Consider the following 19480-nt stretch of genomic DNA (forward strand, 5'->3'; position numbering starts at 1 on the left):
TGGTATTCCATTGTGTAGATGTACCATTGTTTTTTAATCCACTCATCTGCTGATGGGCACTTAGCCTGTTTCCAAATCTTAGCTATGGTGAATTGTGCTGCTATGAACATAGGGGTGCATATATCCTTTCTGAGTGATGTTTCTAGTTTCTTGGGATATAGTCCTAGAAGTGGGATCACTGGGTCAGATGGGAGTTCCATTTTTAGTTTTTTGAGAAAGCTCCATACTGTTCTCCACAGTGGCTGCACCAGTCTGCATTCCCACCACCAGTGCACGAGGGTTCCTTTTTCTCTGCATCCTCGCCAGCACTTGTCGTTTGTTGAACAATTATCTTTTAAAACAAAACTTTAATATCTAAGAACAAAGAACTCTTCCTTTGTGAGGTTAAGATACATACACACAAGTATATATATATATCTTATTATATATGTTTGTGTATATATTTTTATATTATGGATTTTAAAGCCACATAATATTTTAGTGGAACCAGAAGTGCTTTGCCTATGAATTTATAGGTAGCAGTGTGTATTATTTTTTGAGATTGTGTTCTGGCCCCAGAGAAGGCAATTATGGCCTCAGCAGTAGATTATTATGGGAAAACAGAGCTAGCTTCATAAACATGAGCTTTTGTTGAAGGGAACATTTTTAAGCGAGCCTCTTTTTGTGCCTGTGAAATTCTGCAGGGTCAGCTCTGGAGAAGGTGTGATTTGACCAGGCCACTTCCTCTCTCACCTCGACACCTATTGGGCCTCCTACCTTGTTTCTTCATAGCTAGACCCATCTTTTCAAAGTGGGAACAGATCACACTGTCCCCTTACTAAAACTCCATGGTGGGTCCTTACATGGCCCACAGAGCCTCGAGGGCTGCCCTACCTGCCCCTCCCCCCGCCATCTCCTACCTTTTTCCTCTGGGACACACACGACTGCAGACGCCTTGGACTTTCTGTCCCTCCATCACTCCAAACTCGCTTTTATCTTTGTGTCTTTGCCCCTGCTGTTTCTTCTGGTGGCACGCCCTGCTCCCCAATTTTCACATGGCCAGTTTCTTTCTGCCATTCCTGTTTCAGAAAGTGTCACTGTCTTTGTAGCATCCCCAGCTCAACATGTGTCACCTCCTCAGTCACTCTTCTCACATCACTCTGTTTTACTTTCCTCAGTGGCTTATTGTTTAACGCCTGCCTGCCTCTGGGATGTAAGCTCAACAGTAGGAACCCGAGTACCCAGAGTAGTGCTCAGTGCAGAGTAGATGCTCAATAAATGTTGCATGAATGGATGAGCACTTAGCTGGCTCTCTGTTACTGACAATGCACCGACTTCCTATGAAGCTATTGAAAAATGAAATAGGAAGAATGTTTTCATTGATATCTCTTTTGGGAAGGTACCGTTCACCAGATACAAAAGATCATGTTGTTGAAATTGAGGCTTGAAGATATTGATATTAAGGTGTAAGAGCCCATTTAGCAATGTGCAAATTAGGAAAAGTGTTTCATTGCTTTTTTTCTATACATTTATGAATAGACTATTCTACAGTGAATTGAAATGATAAAAGTTTAGTAACTAAAGTTGAATTTCTCAGATTTCATTGTTGCTTCTGGATTGTTGTTGTCATTCCCTCCCTCCACCCAGTGTGTCCCAGAATGAACACACACACACACACACACACACACAATCAATTTCAGAAGAGGTTCACACACAGATTGCTTTGTAATTTTAATAAGTGTAACTGTATTCTTTCAGAGATGTTTAAGATAATTGATTTCTAATAAACATCAAAATTTGACCTTTGTAAAGAAAGGATGGCTTGGAGAAATATGTTAATATAGTAATTAATAACTTAATATTGAAGAATAAGGATCAAAGGGATATTGAAGAGAATAAAAAACGAGGATCTGATTGCTTCTAAACTGTTTCTTTTCTGGTTTTCTACTAAGTTTTATTTTTTTAAAAAAATTAATAATTCATTTAAAGAATAGTTTATTGATTTTTAGAAAGAAAAGATGGGAGAGGGAGAGGAAGAGAAAGAGAGAAACATCAATGTGAGAGGGTAACATTGATTGGCTGCCTCCTGCATGTCCCCTATGAGGATTGAGCCTGAAACTCCGGACATGTGCCCTGACCAGGAATCGAACCGGCAGTCTCTCAGTGCTCGGGATGACACCCACCTGAGCCACACCAGCCAGGGCAGTAAGTTCTATCTTAGGAGTACCCAGGTTGAACAGCTTCTCTAGATGTGTTTCATGAACTGTGGAGAGTCCCAGAGGTTCTGAGAGATCTCATTGGTAAAATGTGATGAATAAGTGAAAGAACCTTATTGGGGGAATTATGTTAGCTTTCTTATTCCACACCACACTTCTCCACAAACACTGGTAAATACCCCCACCTGACCAAAACAAACACAAAAGAATGGAACTCAATAATACATTGCCAAACATTTCTTAAGGGGAATACAGTTAAGCATGAGCTATTTAAAAATGATGACCTCAAATTATTTTTAGCAGTTGGTACAAGAATACTGAGTAGTGTATTTTGTACTATGTTGTGTATTTAATGGATGCTCATACAGTACTGTGTAGAGTTTATAATTCAGATGAATAATGTTTTTCAGGGGTATGGTTTGAAATCATTTCAATTGTTCTGGATTAGCTTCCTGAACTTGTAAAATTATATTTACCTACTATGCATGGCCTACAAATATATAGAGAAATCTCAATTAATTTATATTTTATCTGAGAACTTAAATGTTAATGAGAAACTAACCTGTTCATGACCGACTGTGACCATACTTGTCCTTTATAACTTATTGTGCTTGTTTACTTTTAATCTTTAGAGATGTGGGGAGTCAGAGGTCTTAGATGAGAAGGAGTCCATTTCTTCTGCGTCTCTTGCTGGATCTAGTTTGCCTGTTTTCCAGAATGTTCTGCTAAGGTTTTTAGATACACAGGCCCCCTCATTGTGTAAGTAAATCTCTTTGCTTTTAGATCTTAAATAAGGGAATGGCCTCCACCCCCTTCTTTTAAAGCTGTTTCTTCTTTCTTTAAATTTTTATTTGCATCTTATCAAAAGTTCTTGGCACTGAATATAATGTATATTTTACTGAACAAAATTTTGTGGCATGTTTTCAATGGATATTTTTGTGCAATTTTAAAATTAGGTGAACTTCAAAGGTTGAAAATTTTGTAGAGTTTAAAAATAAAGTGCCTCCTTCCTTTGTAATTAGTGGACTAATTTTCCCTTTATACATCTTTCTTGCCAAAATAGAGGAGCTAAGATGTTTCACTGTATATTGTGATTTGGAAATTTCTCTTTTCAAACCATTTTCTAAATTTTTTATTTTCTAACTTTGCATCTTAAAAGGTGGGTAGAGGGTGGGAATCAAATAACAGTACTTTATAACAAGGTCCTAGATACAAGGAAATTATTTGTAAAGGTGGTTGGCTGCTTGCTAACTCTCTCTTGGATGTCCATGTCATCTTATATTCTTTTTCTTTTATTCTGTAGTTGGTGGCAAGTTGAGGGTTTGGGGAATAAACCACCCAGTAGGTTCATACTGTGGGTGCCACTTTAAAAAATCTTTGTGTGAGCTAAATGGGCTTGATCTTATTCTGAGGCTTTTATGTGTCAGAGTACAGCAGGGAGGGTCTTAGGATAGATAGTGATAGAACAACAGAAAAATGGCAAAGAGTGAAAAGTGATAGAAAAGGGAGAAAAAGAGTGGAGGGAGGGGAAGGAAGATGTTTGTGAAGAAGAAAAAGGTAAAGCATCTAGAAATAGCCCTGCTTCCAATTCCTCTGAGAAGGGCCTCCTTTTGGGTTGAGTGATGCCTGGGGGTCTTTAGTTATTTTGTGGCTGGTCGAGTTCAGAGGAAGAGAAAGAGCTGGAGTCAAGCTGATTGTTGGAATGTAGGGAGAGAAATGAAACATGGAAGTGAAGCAGGGAAATGAGAAGACAGGAGATATACCGGATAGAAAGTATATTGCCAGTAGTGGAAATTAGCAGCTCTAGCGTCTCTTGTGTCCGGGGGAGACACACGTTTGCCCTGGGCTTCCTTGTCCGACCCACTCCTGTTCTCTCTCTGGGAAATACGTCCTTCTCTGCCACTGCTCTTTCTGGATTCCATTTTCTGTCAGAGAAGCTGCTTGTGTCTCCGTGCAGAGGCTGCTGTATTGAATGTGGTGGTGGACGAGAACAGACATTTAGGTGTCAGGTTTAATGTTCCCTAGATGCTCTGTTCGTCTCTGTGTTTGCAAGTGTGCTGGGACCGGGGCTGAGCTTTGCAGGGTTAATCTTAACATTTTTAACCTGTCAAAGGTATAGATATAAAGTTTTAGAGTGCAGTTACAATATTAAAAGTCATAATGTAAATTAAATAGACTGGTTATGAATTAAAAAAGACAGAAGAGCTTCTGTCTATGCTCTTTGAATTTCATTTTCCCTTTTTCTTTTCAGTGGATCCCGCTCATTTTTTAAATTTTAATTACCATTTGAATTGTGGTTCTGTTGTGAAATCTCCTTGGGAAAAATGTATAATGTGCCCCACAAATACACAGACACACCCAAACTCTGAAAGCAGCCACAAGCAGTTTTAGTGATAAAACCAGAGGACAGCAATCTTGGCCTGTGTTTTTGTTTTGTTTTGTTTTTAACTTCAACTTCTGTATGTTTATATTATTATTTAAATGACTATTCATTTGCCAGGGCCCACTATCTTTAAACTTGAAGTTGTACTTAGCATACTGGATAGTATTTTTAATTGCAGTGGGACAGTCAAAACCTGTGAGCCATTTCTATACAAAACAATAGTGCCTCATAGGAAATTTGGCAATAATCGTTGATTTTGTAAAAAAAAAATTGTGAAAAGTGGTGCTAATATTGTTAAGCCTTAGCAATATTTTTATAAAATTTATTTACCTTTTAACGAGATCAGTGGAAACTGAATTTTTGATGGAATTGTTTCTATAGCGGATCCAAACAGTGAATGTGAGAAGGCGGAGTTTGTGAACCTGGTGCTGCTCTTCTGCGAGTTCATCCGGCACGATGTCTTCTCTCACGACGCTTACATGTGCACCCTCATCTCCCGGGGAGACCTGTCCGTCACCTCCTCCACTCGGCCACGGTCGCCTTCGGGAGAAAATGCAGATGAGCACTACCCCAAGGACCATGACATGAAGATGGAGGTATGGCCCTGGGAGGGTGTGCCTGCTCCCCTCATTTCCCCAACCCGCTCCAAAGGATGTGTGATGGAAGGGTGATCACTTTTTAAAAATATATATATATATTTTATTGATTTTTTTACAGAGAGGAAGGGAGAGGGATAGAGAGTTAGAAACATCGATGAGAGAGAAACATCGATCAGCTGCCTCCTGCACATTTCCCACTGGGGATGTGCCCGCAACCAAGGTACATGCCCTTGACCAGAATCGAACCTGGGATCCTTTAGTTCGCAGACCGATGCTCTATCCACTGAGCCAAACCAGTCAGGGCTGGTGATCACTTTTTAATTGTATTCTCTTGTTTCAAAGCTCATGTATCTCTACTTCCGCTCACAAAAAAACAGACTATAATTTACATCTTCCAGAGTTTTCTTTTGGATACTCTAAAACTATTAATGAAAAGATTTGACAGGCCATAATATCTTTCTTTGGATTAGAAATATGTGCTTCCAGTTTTATGTATTTCTAATCCCCAGTTTCCTTTAATGTTTGTCTCAAAAATGGACTTGTTTTGACCCTACAGTCCTGGTTTAGTGTTCATTCTAAGGAGCATCTTCCCTGATGTATTTTGTTCATTAATTGTACCAGTCTTTTATTACATAGTGGGAAATTCTGTGTTAGTCTTAACACATTATGTCTTCATTCAATGAATGAAAAATTTAATATCTATTTCTCAAATGTTTTAAAGTTAAGTTGTTCTTTTCAACAAATTATTTTATGCAGTGAGTATGAATTTATAATTTTCTGCCAATTTCTGATATTTTGGACATTGTTCCAGATACTTATTGAAATTTTCAAGGCAAAAAAACATGAAGTTGGTGATGGGAAATAGTAGAAAATGGTGAGAGATTATGACAATTCCTTAACAATAAAAGCTCATGTTGGTTGTATGAGAGTTTAAGTATATAATATTATATTTTTTAAACCAGCACCTATACTTGTAATTTAAAAACCTGACATTAGAATTATACACATTGATTCATAGTTTATACTCTTAAGATTTGGTGACTAAATGGTTTAGGAATTTAAAAAAATCTTTAGTGTAAATACGTTTGTTTCTAAATTTGTCCACAGTATAAGTTGTATAGGGTAAAAAAATTAAAGCTACTTTACCTGTTTAGGCTTTTTCTATGTTTCTGATTTTTCTTTTTTGTTCTTCAATATCAAGATATCTTATAGCTTAGATTTTTCTTACTAAGAAAGGTTGGTGAGCATGTGACTGGGAATAGCCCAGGAAAGGAGATTATGGTCAGTTTGTTTTTATCAGGACGTTCCTGTGCTCTTCCCTTAAAAAAATCATGGAAGTTGAATCTTTCTCATCATGAGGACAAAGAGTGTGACTTTCCAAAGCAATGCATACCTTAAACCTTCTTTATTTTTGGAAAAGACACTAAGAGGAAATAAGAAGGTAGTTAAAAATGTTACTGTCCTGCTTTAGCATCAGTTTCTTAATGAGCTATACCATCTACCATGTGACTTCCTTTCTCTGACCATCATCAGGGACAGACTGTTACGGCACATATGGGTATTGGCTCAGGAACTATTGATCTTTTTGATGAAGTAGACAAGTGACTTTAAAACTAACTTGGGTTCGCAATTCCCAGTAGGTTAACCATTAAATTATTATTGACTATGAATCCCTCCCCAACCCCGACCCCAGCTGGGCTCTGCCCTCTGTTTCTTGCTCAGGCACTGGAATGACCTGTGTACTTGCGATGTAAATGTGACCCCAGCACATTCCTCCCCAGGGCACAGTCCATCAGCTCTGCAGTTGTTTCCTGATGGTTCATCCTCGGTTTCATCTGTACTGCCTCCTTGGGAAATTTAACACTCCTGCCCTCCTAGACCTTTTGTTCCTTTTGAGATCGGCATCTCTCAGGAAAAAGGAGTGTATTAGTTTCATCAGGACAGTGCATGTTGATTTGCCACATATGTGTTTAGCTTCTAAATAGTAGCTTTCCTGGCTCTGGACTTGCTATACATTCTTTTACTTTATCTAAGTATAATTATGTGCTCTTCCCCATGAATCTTAATGAGTCCCTCTTTATAAAAAATATTGTTTCCTCTTTATGTTATTCATTAGCTTGTTAACTATTTCAGTGCATGTGTTTTTGTAGGAAATGTAGCCCTAAGAGGAAAACACTGACCTATAGTCTGATCTGTCTCTGGCCCCCCAGGAAATACAGCTGGGCCCATTTCTCATGTGTGTGGTCGTCATGGTCTCATCTTCAAAATGGTGGACGATGGTGACAGCTTCCTAGTGATCTGAATATGAAGTTTATGGAAATAAACACAATTTCTGTATATATTTTGCTCAGTGGTTAAATAAGGAAAGAATATTGTTTGAGTGTTTTGTGTGTTGGAAGCTCTGCATGCAGTTCTGGTGTTGGCTTCACTCTCTTTCATTTATAACCTCCACCATTTGCTTTACACGACTTAGATTTTTTCTCCTATGCCTGGAGAGTCCTGTGAGATCATCAACCCTTCCTTGGGCAGAAGAATGTCAGTTAATGGTGAGAAGCTGCTGAAGAGAGAAAAACCAAGAGAGTTGATTTTTCCATCTAATTATGACCTCCTGCGACACCTGCAGTATGCAACACATTTTCCCATACCTCTGGTAAGTCAGCGAGTCAGTCAGTTGACAACCTGATTATTTCATTAGAGGATGATTAGCCATTGACTATTCAACTACTTGCCTGAACAGTACATGTGATAGCAGGTGAGTGTTTGTATTCATTGCTTCTTTTGTTATAACTCTGACCATATGGTTTATGTACTGATGAGTGCCCATGTGTGGTGTGGTACTACTAGCTGACTAGATTTAACAGAATTTACTATATTAATGTCCTTTCATTGAGCATTTGAGTCACTGCAAATAATAGCTAAATTTGTTTTCCTACTTCAATTTGAAACTCATTTATCGAGTAGCATTTATGTGCACTGTATTGTGGTAGTTACTTTCGGTATTATGAAGATGAATAACAATTTATGGACACAAGAAAGATGAATAAGATAGGAGGAGATTAATGTCTATAAAATGACAAGCATTAAAAAGTACAATGAGTAAAAACCCAAGTGCCCACTGGAAGGTGAACCATTTGACATTTTTGGGTTTCTTCCACTCTCCAAGAGTAAATATTGGAAGGGAGAGAGAGATCTGATTGAGAAATTGGTTAGGGCTTCATGGAAGAGGTTGTATGTGAGATGGATTTGGATTTTGACCTGTTGAATTTAAGAACTGGAGAGCACATGGGAAATACCTGCCAGGAAATTTAGTGTGTGAATTACAAAGAGTGAAGTGTTCTATTTTAAAGGGAAACAAGTTTAGTTTTTGTTATTAGTAATGAAGATTGGGCCAAGTTCTGTAAATGTTTTTATTCTTAGGTTCACTATCATTTTTTTTCTGGCATTTTAAGTATAATTTTAATGAGTAAATCTCATTGAACACTATTATTAATTTAGCAAAAACATAATTTTAGGTATGCATTATGTTATTTCCTGGATATCTTTGTGGAGTTTTGATCTGCAGACTAAATATTTTATTACATTTGTTTGTTTATTGATTGATTGGTTATTTTGGAACTTCCTCTGAAATGACTTTCAAAATCACTACACCCATGTATTTTTTCCCCTTTATTAAATTAAGAACCCTTTTTTTGGTGTGAACTTTTCTATGTCCAGGGTTATGTCAAAAGTTGCCATAATTTTTTCGTGTTCATTACTGACTGACTGTATCAACATTATTTTTTTTAATCTTCACTCGAGGATATTTTTAGATTGATTTTTAGAGAGAGTGGAAGGGAGAAGGAGAAACAGAGAGAAACATTGATGTGAGAGAGACACATCAGTTGGTTGTCTCCCACATGCCCCCAACTAGGGCCAGGAGCCTGCAACCGGGGTATGTGCCCTTGACCGAATCAAACCTGGGACCCTTCACTCCGAGGGCCGACGCTCTGTCCACTGAGCCAAACTGGGTAGGGCTGTCTCAACACTTATCAGCTGTTACCTATGTCACTCATTTTTAATATAATGGAATAATCTTACAGTTTATTCAGGACAGCAGAAAGAGTAGCCTGATATTTAGAGCTGTATCCTGAAGAGTCCCTGGATGAACTATCATGATATCTGGGATTTGTTTTAAAATAGAGTCAGGGGGCCGGGTAATTGAAGTGGAGTGTAGTTAACAGTAACGCACCGGTGTTAATATCCCAGTTTTGACAAATGTGTTGTGGGTGTGTAAGGCATTAACATTAGGGCAACAGTGGAAGCTCTACAACTGGAAGGAGAGAAAGAACATTGAGACTGAGTAGGATGTGCAGAGACACCAAGTACAGAGCCCAACCCAACAAACTGCAGATTTCAACTCCTCGCATAGAAAGAAGAGCATTGAGACTGAGTAGGATGTGCAGAGGCACCAAGTACAGAGCCCATCCCAGCAGGCTGCAGATTTCAGCTCCTTGCATCCAGGAGGGACGCAATTGGGGGGCGGAGTCGGGTCCGGGGCAGGCCGGGGCTGGGCCCGGCTGGGCCGGTGCTGTGGAACCACTGTACCAGCAGGCGCACAACCATGCCCACCAGTTCCAGTCTCACGTGGGGCGCTGGGGGACGGCAGACAGGCAGTCTGTGCACTTGGTGGAGGGCATGATCCGAGCAGGAGTGCTGGATGTTCAGCCACCAGGAACGCCTGGAGATTTTGTCTGGTGGGGAGCCGCTGGCAGGGGACAGAGGGCCAAACTTTCTGTTTCCCCGGTAAGGCTGGGATGGCCCCGGTGAGGTCGGGACGGCCCTGGTAAGGTTGAAACAGCCCCGGTGAGGTTGAAAGGGCCCCGGTGAGGTCGGGGCGGCCTCGGTGAGGTTGAAACTGCCCCAGTGAGGTCGGGATGGCCCCGGTGAGGTTGAAAAGGCCCTGGTGAGGTCGGCTCGGCCCCGGTGAGGTTGAAAGGGCCCCGGTGAGGTAGGGACGGCCCCGGTGAGGTTGAAAGGGCCCCGGTAAGGCTGGGATGGCCCCGGTGAGGTTGGGACGGCCCCCGTGAGGTCGGGATGGCCCCAATGAGGTTGAAACGGCCCCAATGAGGTCGGGACGGCCCCGGTGAGGTTGAAACGGCCCCGGTGTGGTAGGGACGACCCCGGTGAGGTTGAAACGGTCCCGGTGAGGTAGGGATGGCCCTGGTGAGGTTGAAACTGCCCCGGTGTGGTAGGGACGACCCCAGTGAGGTTGAAACGGCCCCGGGGAGGTCAGGATGGCCCCGGTGAGGTTGAAATGGCCCCGGTGTGGTAGGGACGACCCCGGTGAGGTTGAAACAGCCTCGGTGAGATTGGGACGGCCCCGGTGAGGTTGGGACAGATAAAGGGGACCAGTATAGACTGATGAACAGGGGTAGATACAGAGGCAGAGCAACATTGAACAGACTGTCAAACTATAGTGGGAAGCCTGGGGAGGGTTTGCGGGGGGATTAAGAGATCAACCGAAGGACTTATATGCATGCATATAAGATTAACCAATGGACACAAGACATGGGGGTCGGGGGGTGGTGGGTAGGGCCCGGGGGAATGTCAAGGGGGGGAAAAAGGAGACATATGTAATACTCTTTGTAATACTTCAAGAAATAAAAATTATTTTAAAAAAATAAAAATAAAAAAAACACATTAGGGCAAAATGGGATGAAGGGTATGTGGGAACTCTACCATATTTGTACCTTTCTTATAAATTTTATATTACTTCAAAATAAAAGGTTTATTTTAGAAAAAGAAGAAAATGGAGAGAGGGAAATGAAGCAAATATGGCAGTGTTGAGAATGGTTGAAGCTGGGTGAGCAGAGTTTCGCAGGGCTCCCATCCATGTGCCTGGGCGCTCCCCACACACTTGTTCATTCTTTTGTTCACATCTTTAGCAACACCGTCATCCCCGGCGTTTAGTATTCTAAACACTGTCCACTAACTTCCCTGAGGAAAGAACATGAATTACTTCTAATGGCTAATTCTCATGATGAATTATGATATAATTCAATTGTATTGCAACCATAAAAAGAACTAATAAATGGATGTGGCAGGGTATATTTCATAGCCTTCCATCACCAGTTGCCCTAAACCCCTTTATACTGTGAATATAATTAGAAGGCATCAATAAAGGGAAATAAAAATGTTGTAGAGTCTGGTTCTCTTCTTTACTAAAAAGGAAAATTAGGCTGATTTATCAAGCAAGTGAGGAGACTATAAGAATATGATTTAAAACAAAGGTTCTTTTACCTCTCTCTCTAAGATGCGGCCCTAGTGACTGAAGGCCAAGGAGTGAGGACTAAAGCGGACTTGACCAAAGAGTTTTGAAAAATAGACTAGTTTCATGTATTCTCCTATAGGAATAATGTCTTGATCTTCCCATCAGTAAAAACATGTCCTTAGAATACCAACAAGCACAGGTTCTAGGATAGGCATCCTACCAGCCTGTCGGGGTCAGACATGTGATGCTGATGGGGGCTCCTGTCAATAACACTCGCCAGCTAGCATTTGTTCAGAACTTACCATGTTGCGAGTGCAATAGGCATTTTTGTGTGTATATTTTCTTATTTATCATTCTCTTCAAACTCAAAGAATATATTTGTGAAATTGTAGACAGGAGTTGTCTTGGGTCAGGCTTTAGAAAATAATAATTCTTAATGCAGATCTAAAAAGGAGTATGGAATCAAACTTGTTTTGTTACTTTCCAGGAACATAGTTTCTTAATCATGGCAGCTAATGTTCATGGATTACCAATTGTTTTAATATGAGCTTTTACTATTGGGATGAAAAACCCCCACAAAACTTCATGTATGCTTGTCTAAACTTTGTAATCTTCTTTTCTTTAAATAAGTGTCTTATTTCATCATCTATTGAATCGTTTCTGCATTACTGGTAGTAGAGAGATCGAAGGGTGTGACCCTTAGAGCAGGAGTCACCCACACTCCAGTGTGCTGGCCTCAGATGGGGTCACTCACCTTCAGGATTTGGGTGGCAGCAGCCAGCCTAGCACTACTGCTTTCCTAACCAAGCCTTGTGTGGAGTGGGCATATCTATTTTAAGACCATTTGACTGATGCTCTTTTTCCATAACTTCAATGTGAGTTTCTAGTTCCAAAACAGTAGTTTGGCAGTTAGTATAATTTAACAGTTTTCCTTGAAAATGTTTTAGGGTCTATTTCATATTACTATAAAATAAAAATAAGAAATCACTGAATTTGTCATACTAACAGCAGAAAGTTATTGGAGTAGTGAGCTGAAAGGTAGATTAAAAATAAATCAGGTTTCATGTAAAAATAAGCTGGCTTTTTTTTTTTAAGTGATCTAAAAGCCTTTAAATTGTGTTGCTGAAGGGCTTTATGGCAACTTACGTAGAGTTTATATGAGGAGGTCAATGGTGCTAACCCCTTCAGAGTAAAAAATCTGCATAGAACTTGTGATTCCCCCCAAACTTATCTGCCAATAGTGCACTGTTGCCCGGAAGCCTTACTGATTTCATAAACAGTTGGTGGACACATATTTTTTACATTATATGCATTATGTATTGTATTCTTATAATAAAGTTAGCTTGAACAAATAAAATGTTATTGAAAAAAATCATAAGGAAGAGAAAATGTGTTTACAGTACCATATGTATTTATTGAAAAAAAATTGCGTCTAAGTGGACCCATGCAGTTCAAACCTCTATTTAAGGGCCACCTTTATTTTGCATATTTTTCTCAAGAAGTCAGTTCCAGGTATTTCAGTGAACACCTCACGAACACCTCTGTGTCCGCCATAGAAGTCATTTGGATTTCAAGGATATTGCAGGGTTTTACATTGGTTTAACAAGAATTTTTAGTTTTTTTGTACAAATATTTGCCTTAACAACCAAGAAGTACTGCTTGGTTTGCATTTAAAAACAGGGTTTCACAGTAAACCATGCCACATTTGCTAACTGTCTGTACTTTTACATTCTGAGGCTCTCTTTTTCTCCTCTTTTCCAGTTGTTTTGCACTTGTTGTTCAGTAAGGGAAGAAGTTGCACCATAAAGTTATAGCACAATCCCATGGTTTATGCATCATTTTCACAACTTGATTTTTCTTTCTGAGCCCTGCTCTCCTTACCTGAAGCAAAAGTTGCAGTGACCTTCAAGCGGAATGCCTTTGAGAGCTGATAGTACAAGAGAGGGTCAAAGCACAAGTTTGACACCGCCAGGAGCAGCGTGGCCTCTTTGGCTTTGAAGAGGGAAATCCTGGTTGGACAGTCAGATATGACCTCGGTCTGGCTGAGTGTGTATGGAATTCTGACAATGTGATAAGGAACAAAACATATAATGTAGGCTGTAGTCACTAAAAGTATGTTGACGAGAGCTCTTTTCACATTTGAATAATTTTCATTATCTTTGTTTCTGTAGAGTTGTCGAATTACTAGGCAGTTTGATATCAAAATGATGGCTGAGAAATTTAAAAATATAGCTATACATATGAAGTTTGTCAGCAAATGCCAATTTCTTCCAAACTCCTTTTTGAATTCCATGCATCCTACGTTTGGCTTTTCCTTGATGTCTTTGATGGGAATCACCATGTTTGGCACCGTTATCAGAAGGACCATTCCCCACACGACAGCCGATATCATTTTGCCAAATCCAGGTTCTTGTATTCGATAAATCTTGCAGCTGTGTGTCAATTGAAGACAGCGGTCAATGCTGACAAATGCTAAGAAGATAATCGATAAGTACATATTAATGTAGATGAGGCAGGCTGTTACTTGGCAGTGGAATATCCTCAGCTTCCAGGGTGCCACACCCAAGTCAACAGCAATTTTCACTGGTAATGCCAGAGTGAGCAGGAAATCGGCTGTAAGCAAATTAATTAAGTATATGCTTACACACCTCTGATTTGTGTTTTTCTGCATGAAAGCCCATGTTGCAAAACAACTTCCAATAATTCCAATAAGGAAAACTAAGTAAAAGAAATATGTGAATGGCTCCAGATCTCTGTAAACTGGACAGAAGGCAGAACTGTTTGTCATCTTGTGCGAAAGTAAGGATGACTCTTCTAAAAAACAAAATTTTAAAAATTTGTTAAAAGAGAAGGGAAGAGAGGTTAGTAATTAAAATTAGAAATTATTTCCTTTAAAATAACTTGAACTAACAGTACCTCCGTCCCAATCTTTCTGGTTCTTAGAATTTTTCTGATGAACTCTTCTAAATCATGTGGACTGATGGGAACATCTTAGCTTATGAGGAAGCCTGGGTTTTCCATGGTCTAATTTTGTGTTTTTGGGAAATCCCATTAGGTTAGCTTCTAAAAGGCATATTTTTAAAAAATATATATTTTTTGATTTTTTTACAGAGAGGAAGGGAGATGGAGAGAGAGTTAGAAACATCGATGAGAGAGAAACATTGATCAGCTGCCTCCTGCACACTCCCCACCGGGGATGTGCCCGCAACCAAGGTACATGCCCTTGACCGGAATTGAACCTGGGACTCTTGAATCCACAGGCTGACGCTCTATCCACTGAGCCAAACCGGTTAGGGCAAAAGGCATATTTTTGACATCATACTTTTGCCTTCTGATAGCTCTTGTTACCAGTTGGCTTGGAAGTTTGCAGAGGAGATAAGTAAACTGAAATTCTGAGAACTAGAGTTGAAACGAGGGTAAAATGGTTTGGTTGTGGCTGAGCCGGAAGAGCTGAATGAGGCTATCTGGCTTTCTTTGCTTATAGGTTGATAGAACTGCTCGTGCTGGAGGAACCTAGACTGAGGGGGTGGTAAGAGTAACAAAGTTGTACTAAAATTTAAAAGTAGGACATCTGGGTAGTGTGGCTGAGCGGTCTAAAATTTAAAAGTAGGTATTTCAAAAGTAGGTTATTATCTAACCTACTAGAACATTTTCACAATCAAAATTTTATTTTATTTTTCTTTTTAGCAGAAAGAGTTAAAGGATTAGAGTCCAGTCCAGAATTGATGCTTATTACCTCCCTTTTTCTGGCTCCAGTTTCATGGTATAGACCTGTGGTGTCCACTATGATGGTAGGCTGTCACCACGTGTGACTACTGAGCATTTGAAATGTGGCCAGTTCAGATTGACATGCGTTGTCAATGCAGAATACACACTGGGTTTTAAAGATTTAGTACAAAATATTTTTTAAAATAATACAAGTAGTAAAATTATATTCATTTATGCATATAGTACAATAATTAGTAAAATATCTCATTAATATTTTCATACTGAGCACATGTCAAAATATTTTTGATGTATTAGGTTAAATATAATATTAAGATTAGTTTATCCTGTTTCTTTTTGCTATTTTAAATGCAGCTACTAGATAATTTTAAAGTGCCTCTGTGGTTTGCATTATATTTCTATTGGACAGTGCTTGTATAGATGTTTCTGTGTTCTTAGTATTTTTGAGAAATTTCAAGAATGTATTTTAAAGGCTTCTAGAACAAGGATACATGACATTGGTAACAAAACTCTCGAAGAAAAGCTCAGTTATATTAGTATCAAAACGTGTAACGTTAACACTTCAGAGTGTTTTCTTTCTCTTTCACTGTGAGTTTTGAGGCAGTCAAGCTAGAAGTAGAAGACGTGCCCTTAGAACCACTGTGATTTACACAATACCATGTTCCTCCAAGTCTGGAACATTGGGTGTTAGAAGCACAAGTTAAACCAATTGGACTTTACTCACTGCTTTTGCCCTGATCCAGTGCCCCTGATACCCCAAGGTCGCGGGCACTTCTTTCTGGGGCTGCTTCTTGAGATGCTCCCTCCTCATGCATATTAAGTACCTTTCTTTTGTTTTAACAAGAAGAGTATTTTTGTGTTTTAGCTATAAAAATGGATAGATAACTTTTTAAATGTAGTAACTAGTAAGTATAGTGGCTGATTAAGAAGGCCAGATAAGCCTATTCACTCAAACTTCCCTTAAAAAAAAAATAACCACAACTGCTGAAGCCTTTCTGAATCTTAATTCTCCTTAATTATTTAATGATCCATTGTGCGCATCTTGGGATGAAACAGTATGCAAATGGATTGATAAGGCAGCGGTACATAAATCTTTCTAAATTCATGTCATGGAAAGAGTACATGTCCTTATGTCCTTCCCACTTTCCGACCTGAGAGAGGATTTTAGAGTCCACAAATGGTCATAAACTCAATGGAAACAATTAAGTACTGACTTTGGGTCTGGCACTATGCTAAGGACTTTACATGAACCTATTAACCTTCCATCATTACTACCATGTAGGTGGTATTATTCCTGTTTTCCAGATGAGAAAACTGAGGCACAATAGGTTAAGTAACGCCAAAGATTATATGGTTGGATATAGAGCCAGGATTCCAAATCGGGCCATCTGATCTCAGAAACCACTCCAAAAGTCTGTCCCAACAATAATAGTGTTAACAATGATGATGGTGATGGTAATTATTATTATTATTATTATTATTATTATTATTGCCAACCTTTACTAAGGGCAGCAACTATATTCTAAGCAATTTTCATTCTTAATTTTTTTCTAAATACTAATAAAAGAAGTTTAGGCTTCATGTATTTTGATGTTTCATTTTATAATATATATTACAGTGGAACCTCTTTTCTCAAACTTAATTTGTTCCAGAAGGCTGTTTGAAAACCAAATCATTTTTCCCCATTAGTAAATTGAGTTAATCCATTCCAGACCCCCAAATGATTTTCTGGTTTAACCTTTCTTGCATACAATACATGTCTACTGTACTGTTTAATGTATAAATAAACACTTAAAAAACAAAAAGGACATGAAATGTAAATGAAAATTTAACAAAAAGGAAAGGAAATGTACAGTAAAAAATGAAAATTTAACAATTAAAAGCAAAAAAGCATGAAAATATTCACAGCACAATATCCTGAGGTAAACTGACTCATATTCACACATTCTCTCCTTTGTCACTTGAGAGATGCGTGACTGATCATAACAGTATCAGCATGAAAGGGTTGTCAGGTTGAGAAGCAAGTAGTTTGAGATGGGAAATGTTCGAGAAATGTGGTTCCACTGTATTTCAAAACCAAACCAAGGTTCCATCCTTGAAACCTAACCTTTTGAAGTTCCCGTGACCTAGCCTCTCCATACCTCCCTACTGTCTTTGTCCCTCCTCGCTACTTTAGATCGGTGGGATCTCCTCTGTTCTGTGAACTGTTTCTTCTGCCTTTGTATTTTTGGTTATGATTAAATTGTGGGATCAAAGGACTTTAAGGATGGAGTGAACCTTTATTGATAGCATTTAGTCCAATCCCCAGATCATTTGAGGAAACTGAGGTCTGCACTTGGGCTGCTCAAGGCTTCACAGTTAGAGCAGGCTAGGCTCTGACCTTGATTGCTTTTCTGGACGTCTGTCTTTATCCTCCCTAAACTGGAGTCCTGCCTATCCTAAATGCCTGGAGGAAGCTCTTCACATCTAAAGTCTAACCCAGGCTTCACTGACTTCCTTAGGACTGGTTTTCCATAGTAACCAGTGTGTGTGCTGTGACTTCCTGAGCACCTTTTCTTCTCTGGCCAGAAGGTAATGGTGCAGATTGGCCCCTGTCTCCCATCTTTGTTCATTGTTCCTTTATAAGGAACTAGCATTTTGGCTTATGTGCTTGTATTTCAAATATTACATAATAGTAACATACTAATGTGCCTTTTTATTTTATTATTTTTTTAAGTTTGTTTTTATGGATTTCTGAGAGAAGAAGGGAGAAAGAGAGAGAGCGAGAAATGTTGATGAGAAAGAAACATCTTTTGGCTGCCTCCTGCACGCCACCCACTGGGGGTCGAACCCGAAACCTGGGCATGCGCTCTGACCAGGAATCGAACCAGCGACCTCCTGGTGCATGGGACAGTGCTCAACCAACTGAGTCATACTGGCTGAGCATAATGTGCTTTTTAAAAGTGCCCCATTGCTCATACCATTATACAATAAAGCCCTATTTTATAGAAGAATGTATAGTAAACATGGATTAGAGAAGGATGTTTGGATCAATTAATATTCTCTATAACTGGCACTGACCATATATACCACCCATAAGTAATTTATTTAAAAATAATCGCAGTGTGTTTATGTATTCAATAATGCTTGTGAATCACATAGTGCTTTGCAGTGGCTTCCATCAACCTGTCTAGATTGCAACAGAAACCAAATCTCTTCATTTAAAGTTTTGGTTATGTCAGTTAGGGGTTAAATTATATACTATAATAACACCTGTGTTATCAATAATGAATTTGAAAACTAAATGCTTGATTAATATTTTGTCAGCCACTTATTAGCCTGTGGAAATTTGTGGTATCCAGAGGTACTCCAGCAAAATGGAAAATATTTCAAATGTCTTCTTTGTTTGGGTTGAAAGCCCATTGCTTAGAAAATAGACACATTAGGTTTATTTATGGAAGTCACAATGGAATTTTCTTGAAATTACCTATTATAATGTGTGTAGTAGGAAGTCATTTTAAGAACCATTGTGCCCTGTTGTGAGGACCAACGTGGCCTTTATTTATTCAGTTGTAAAATTGAGTTACTTAATAGCAATGCTCACCTGTAAGTAAGTATTCAGCTTTGTATGGATTAATGTTCTCCTATCTGAAGACCCCATCCATTCTCAGAAGGAGAGTGATAGGAGAACATTAAAGTGTAGTTCACAGTGAGAATCTACTTAGAGATTAATAACTGGTGCTTTCTTACCCAGGAACCTTGCTACATGTTGACATTTCCAATTACATGGTTTAAACACCGAAAATCATAGCTTTTCCTTCCAAGGAAAGACAGTAAAATATATGAAGTATTTAAAAAGACATACCTGGGGGTATATTCCCGGAGCCTCAGTGGCCACTCTCCAAGTCCTCAGAGAAGCATGTGCTGTTCGTCTGGCTGTAGCAGTAACAGCTCTATTGAGGGGCTGCTGGTTGTACTAAAAATTTCCTTTCCTTTTGTGTGGTTTTAAATGTTGCATATTGACGTAGATGAAACTGTGGTTTGCAAATAGTTTAACTGTATGAAGGTCTACTAAGGAGGTTCTTTTCAGTTTTGTGTATGCTTTCTTAAGCAATTCGAAGTTGTCTATTCTAATTTTAGTGGAAGGATTTTTATTTGTCCATTGTAGTGCCCAATTGTTTTTTTTTTAAACACCAAAGCTGTGTTTTTCATCATGATGATTTTAAAGAACATTAATTTTTATGCCTTGAAAGGGGTTATGAGTTACAGATACTAGGTGTTCAAGCAAATTTCTTTAGTTCTACATATTGATACCCATCAGCCTTTCAAAGTTATAATTTTAAAATAA

General features: G+C 39.1%; 2 protein-coding genes across 2 annotated transcripts in view; one reads left to right on the top strand and one right to left on the bottom strand.

The window, feature by feature from the left end:
* The window catches only part of MED12L (mediator complex subunit 12L), a 423390-nt gene that overhangs the window by 155197 nt on the left and 248713 nt on the right, over positions 1-19480 (top strand). Inside the window, exons 13-15 of the mRNA XM_070405985.1 lie at positions 2828-2954; positions 4960-5174; positions 7651-7827. Coding sequence (XP_070262086.1) covers positions 2828-2954; positions 4960-5174; positions 7651-7827 — 519 coding nt within the window. The remainder of the gene's footprint in view (positions 1-2827; positions 2955-4959; positions 5175-7650; positions 7828-19480) is intronic.
* Positions 12827-19088, bottom strand: GPR171 (G protein-coupled receptor 171). The gene is made up of 2 exons (XM_070405983.1): positions 18998-19088; positions 12827-14241 (listed from the first exon to the last, which is right to left on the bottom strand). Exon 2 carries the CDS (start codon positions 14213-14215, stop codon positions 13256-13258), a length of 960 nt encoding a protein of 319 aa, XP_070262084.1. The 5' UTR covers positions 14216-14241; positions 18998-19088; the 3' UTR covers positions 12827-13255.

This window comes from Myotis yumanensis, unplaced genomic scaffold (assembly GCF_028538775.1).
Source record: "Myotis yumanensis isolate MYYU_CA2020_CCGP unplaced genomic scaffold, mMyoYum1.0.hap1 SCAF_2, whole genome shotgun sequence".
NCBI lineage: Eukaryota > Metazoa > Chordata > Mammalia > Chiroptera > Vespertilionidae > Myotis > Myotis yumanensis.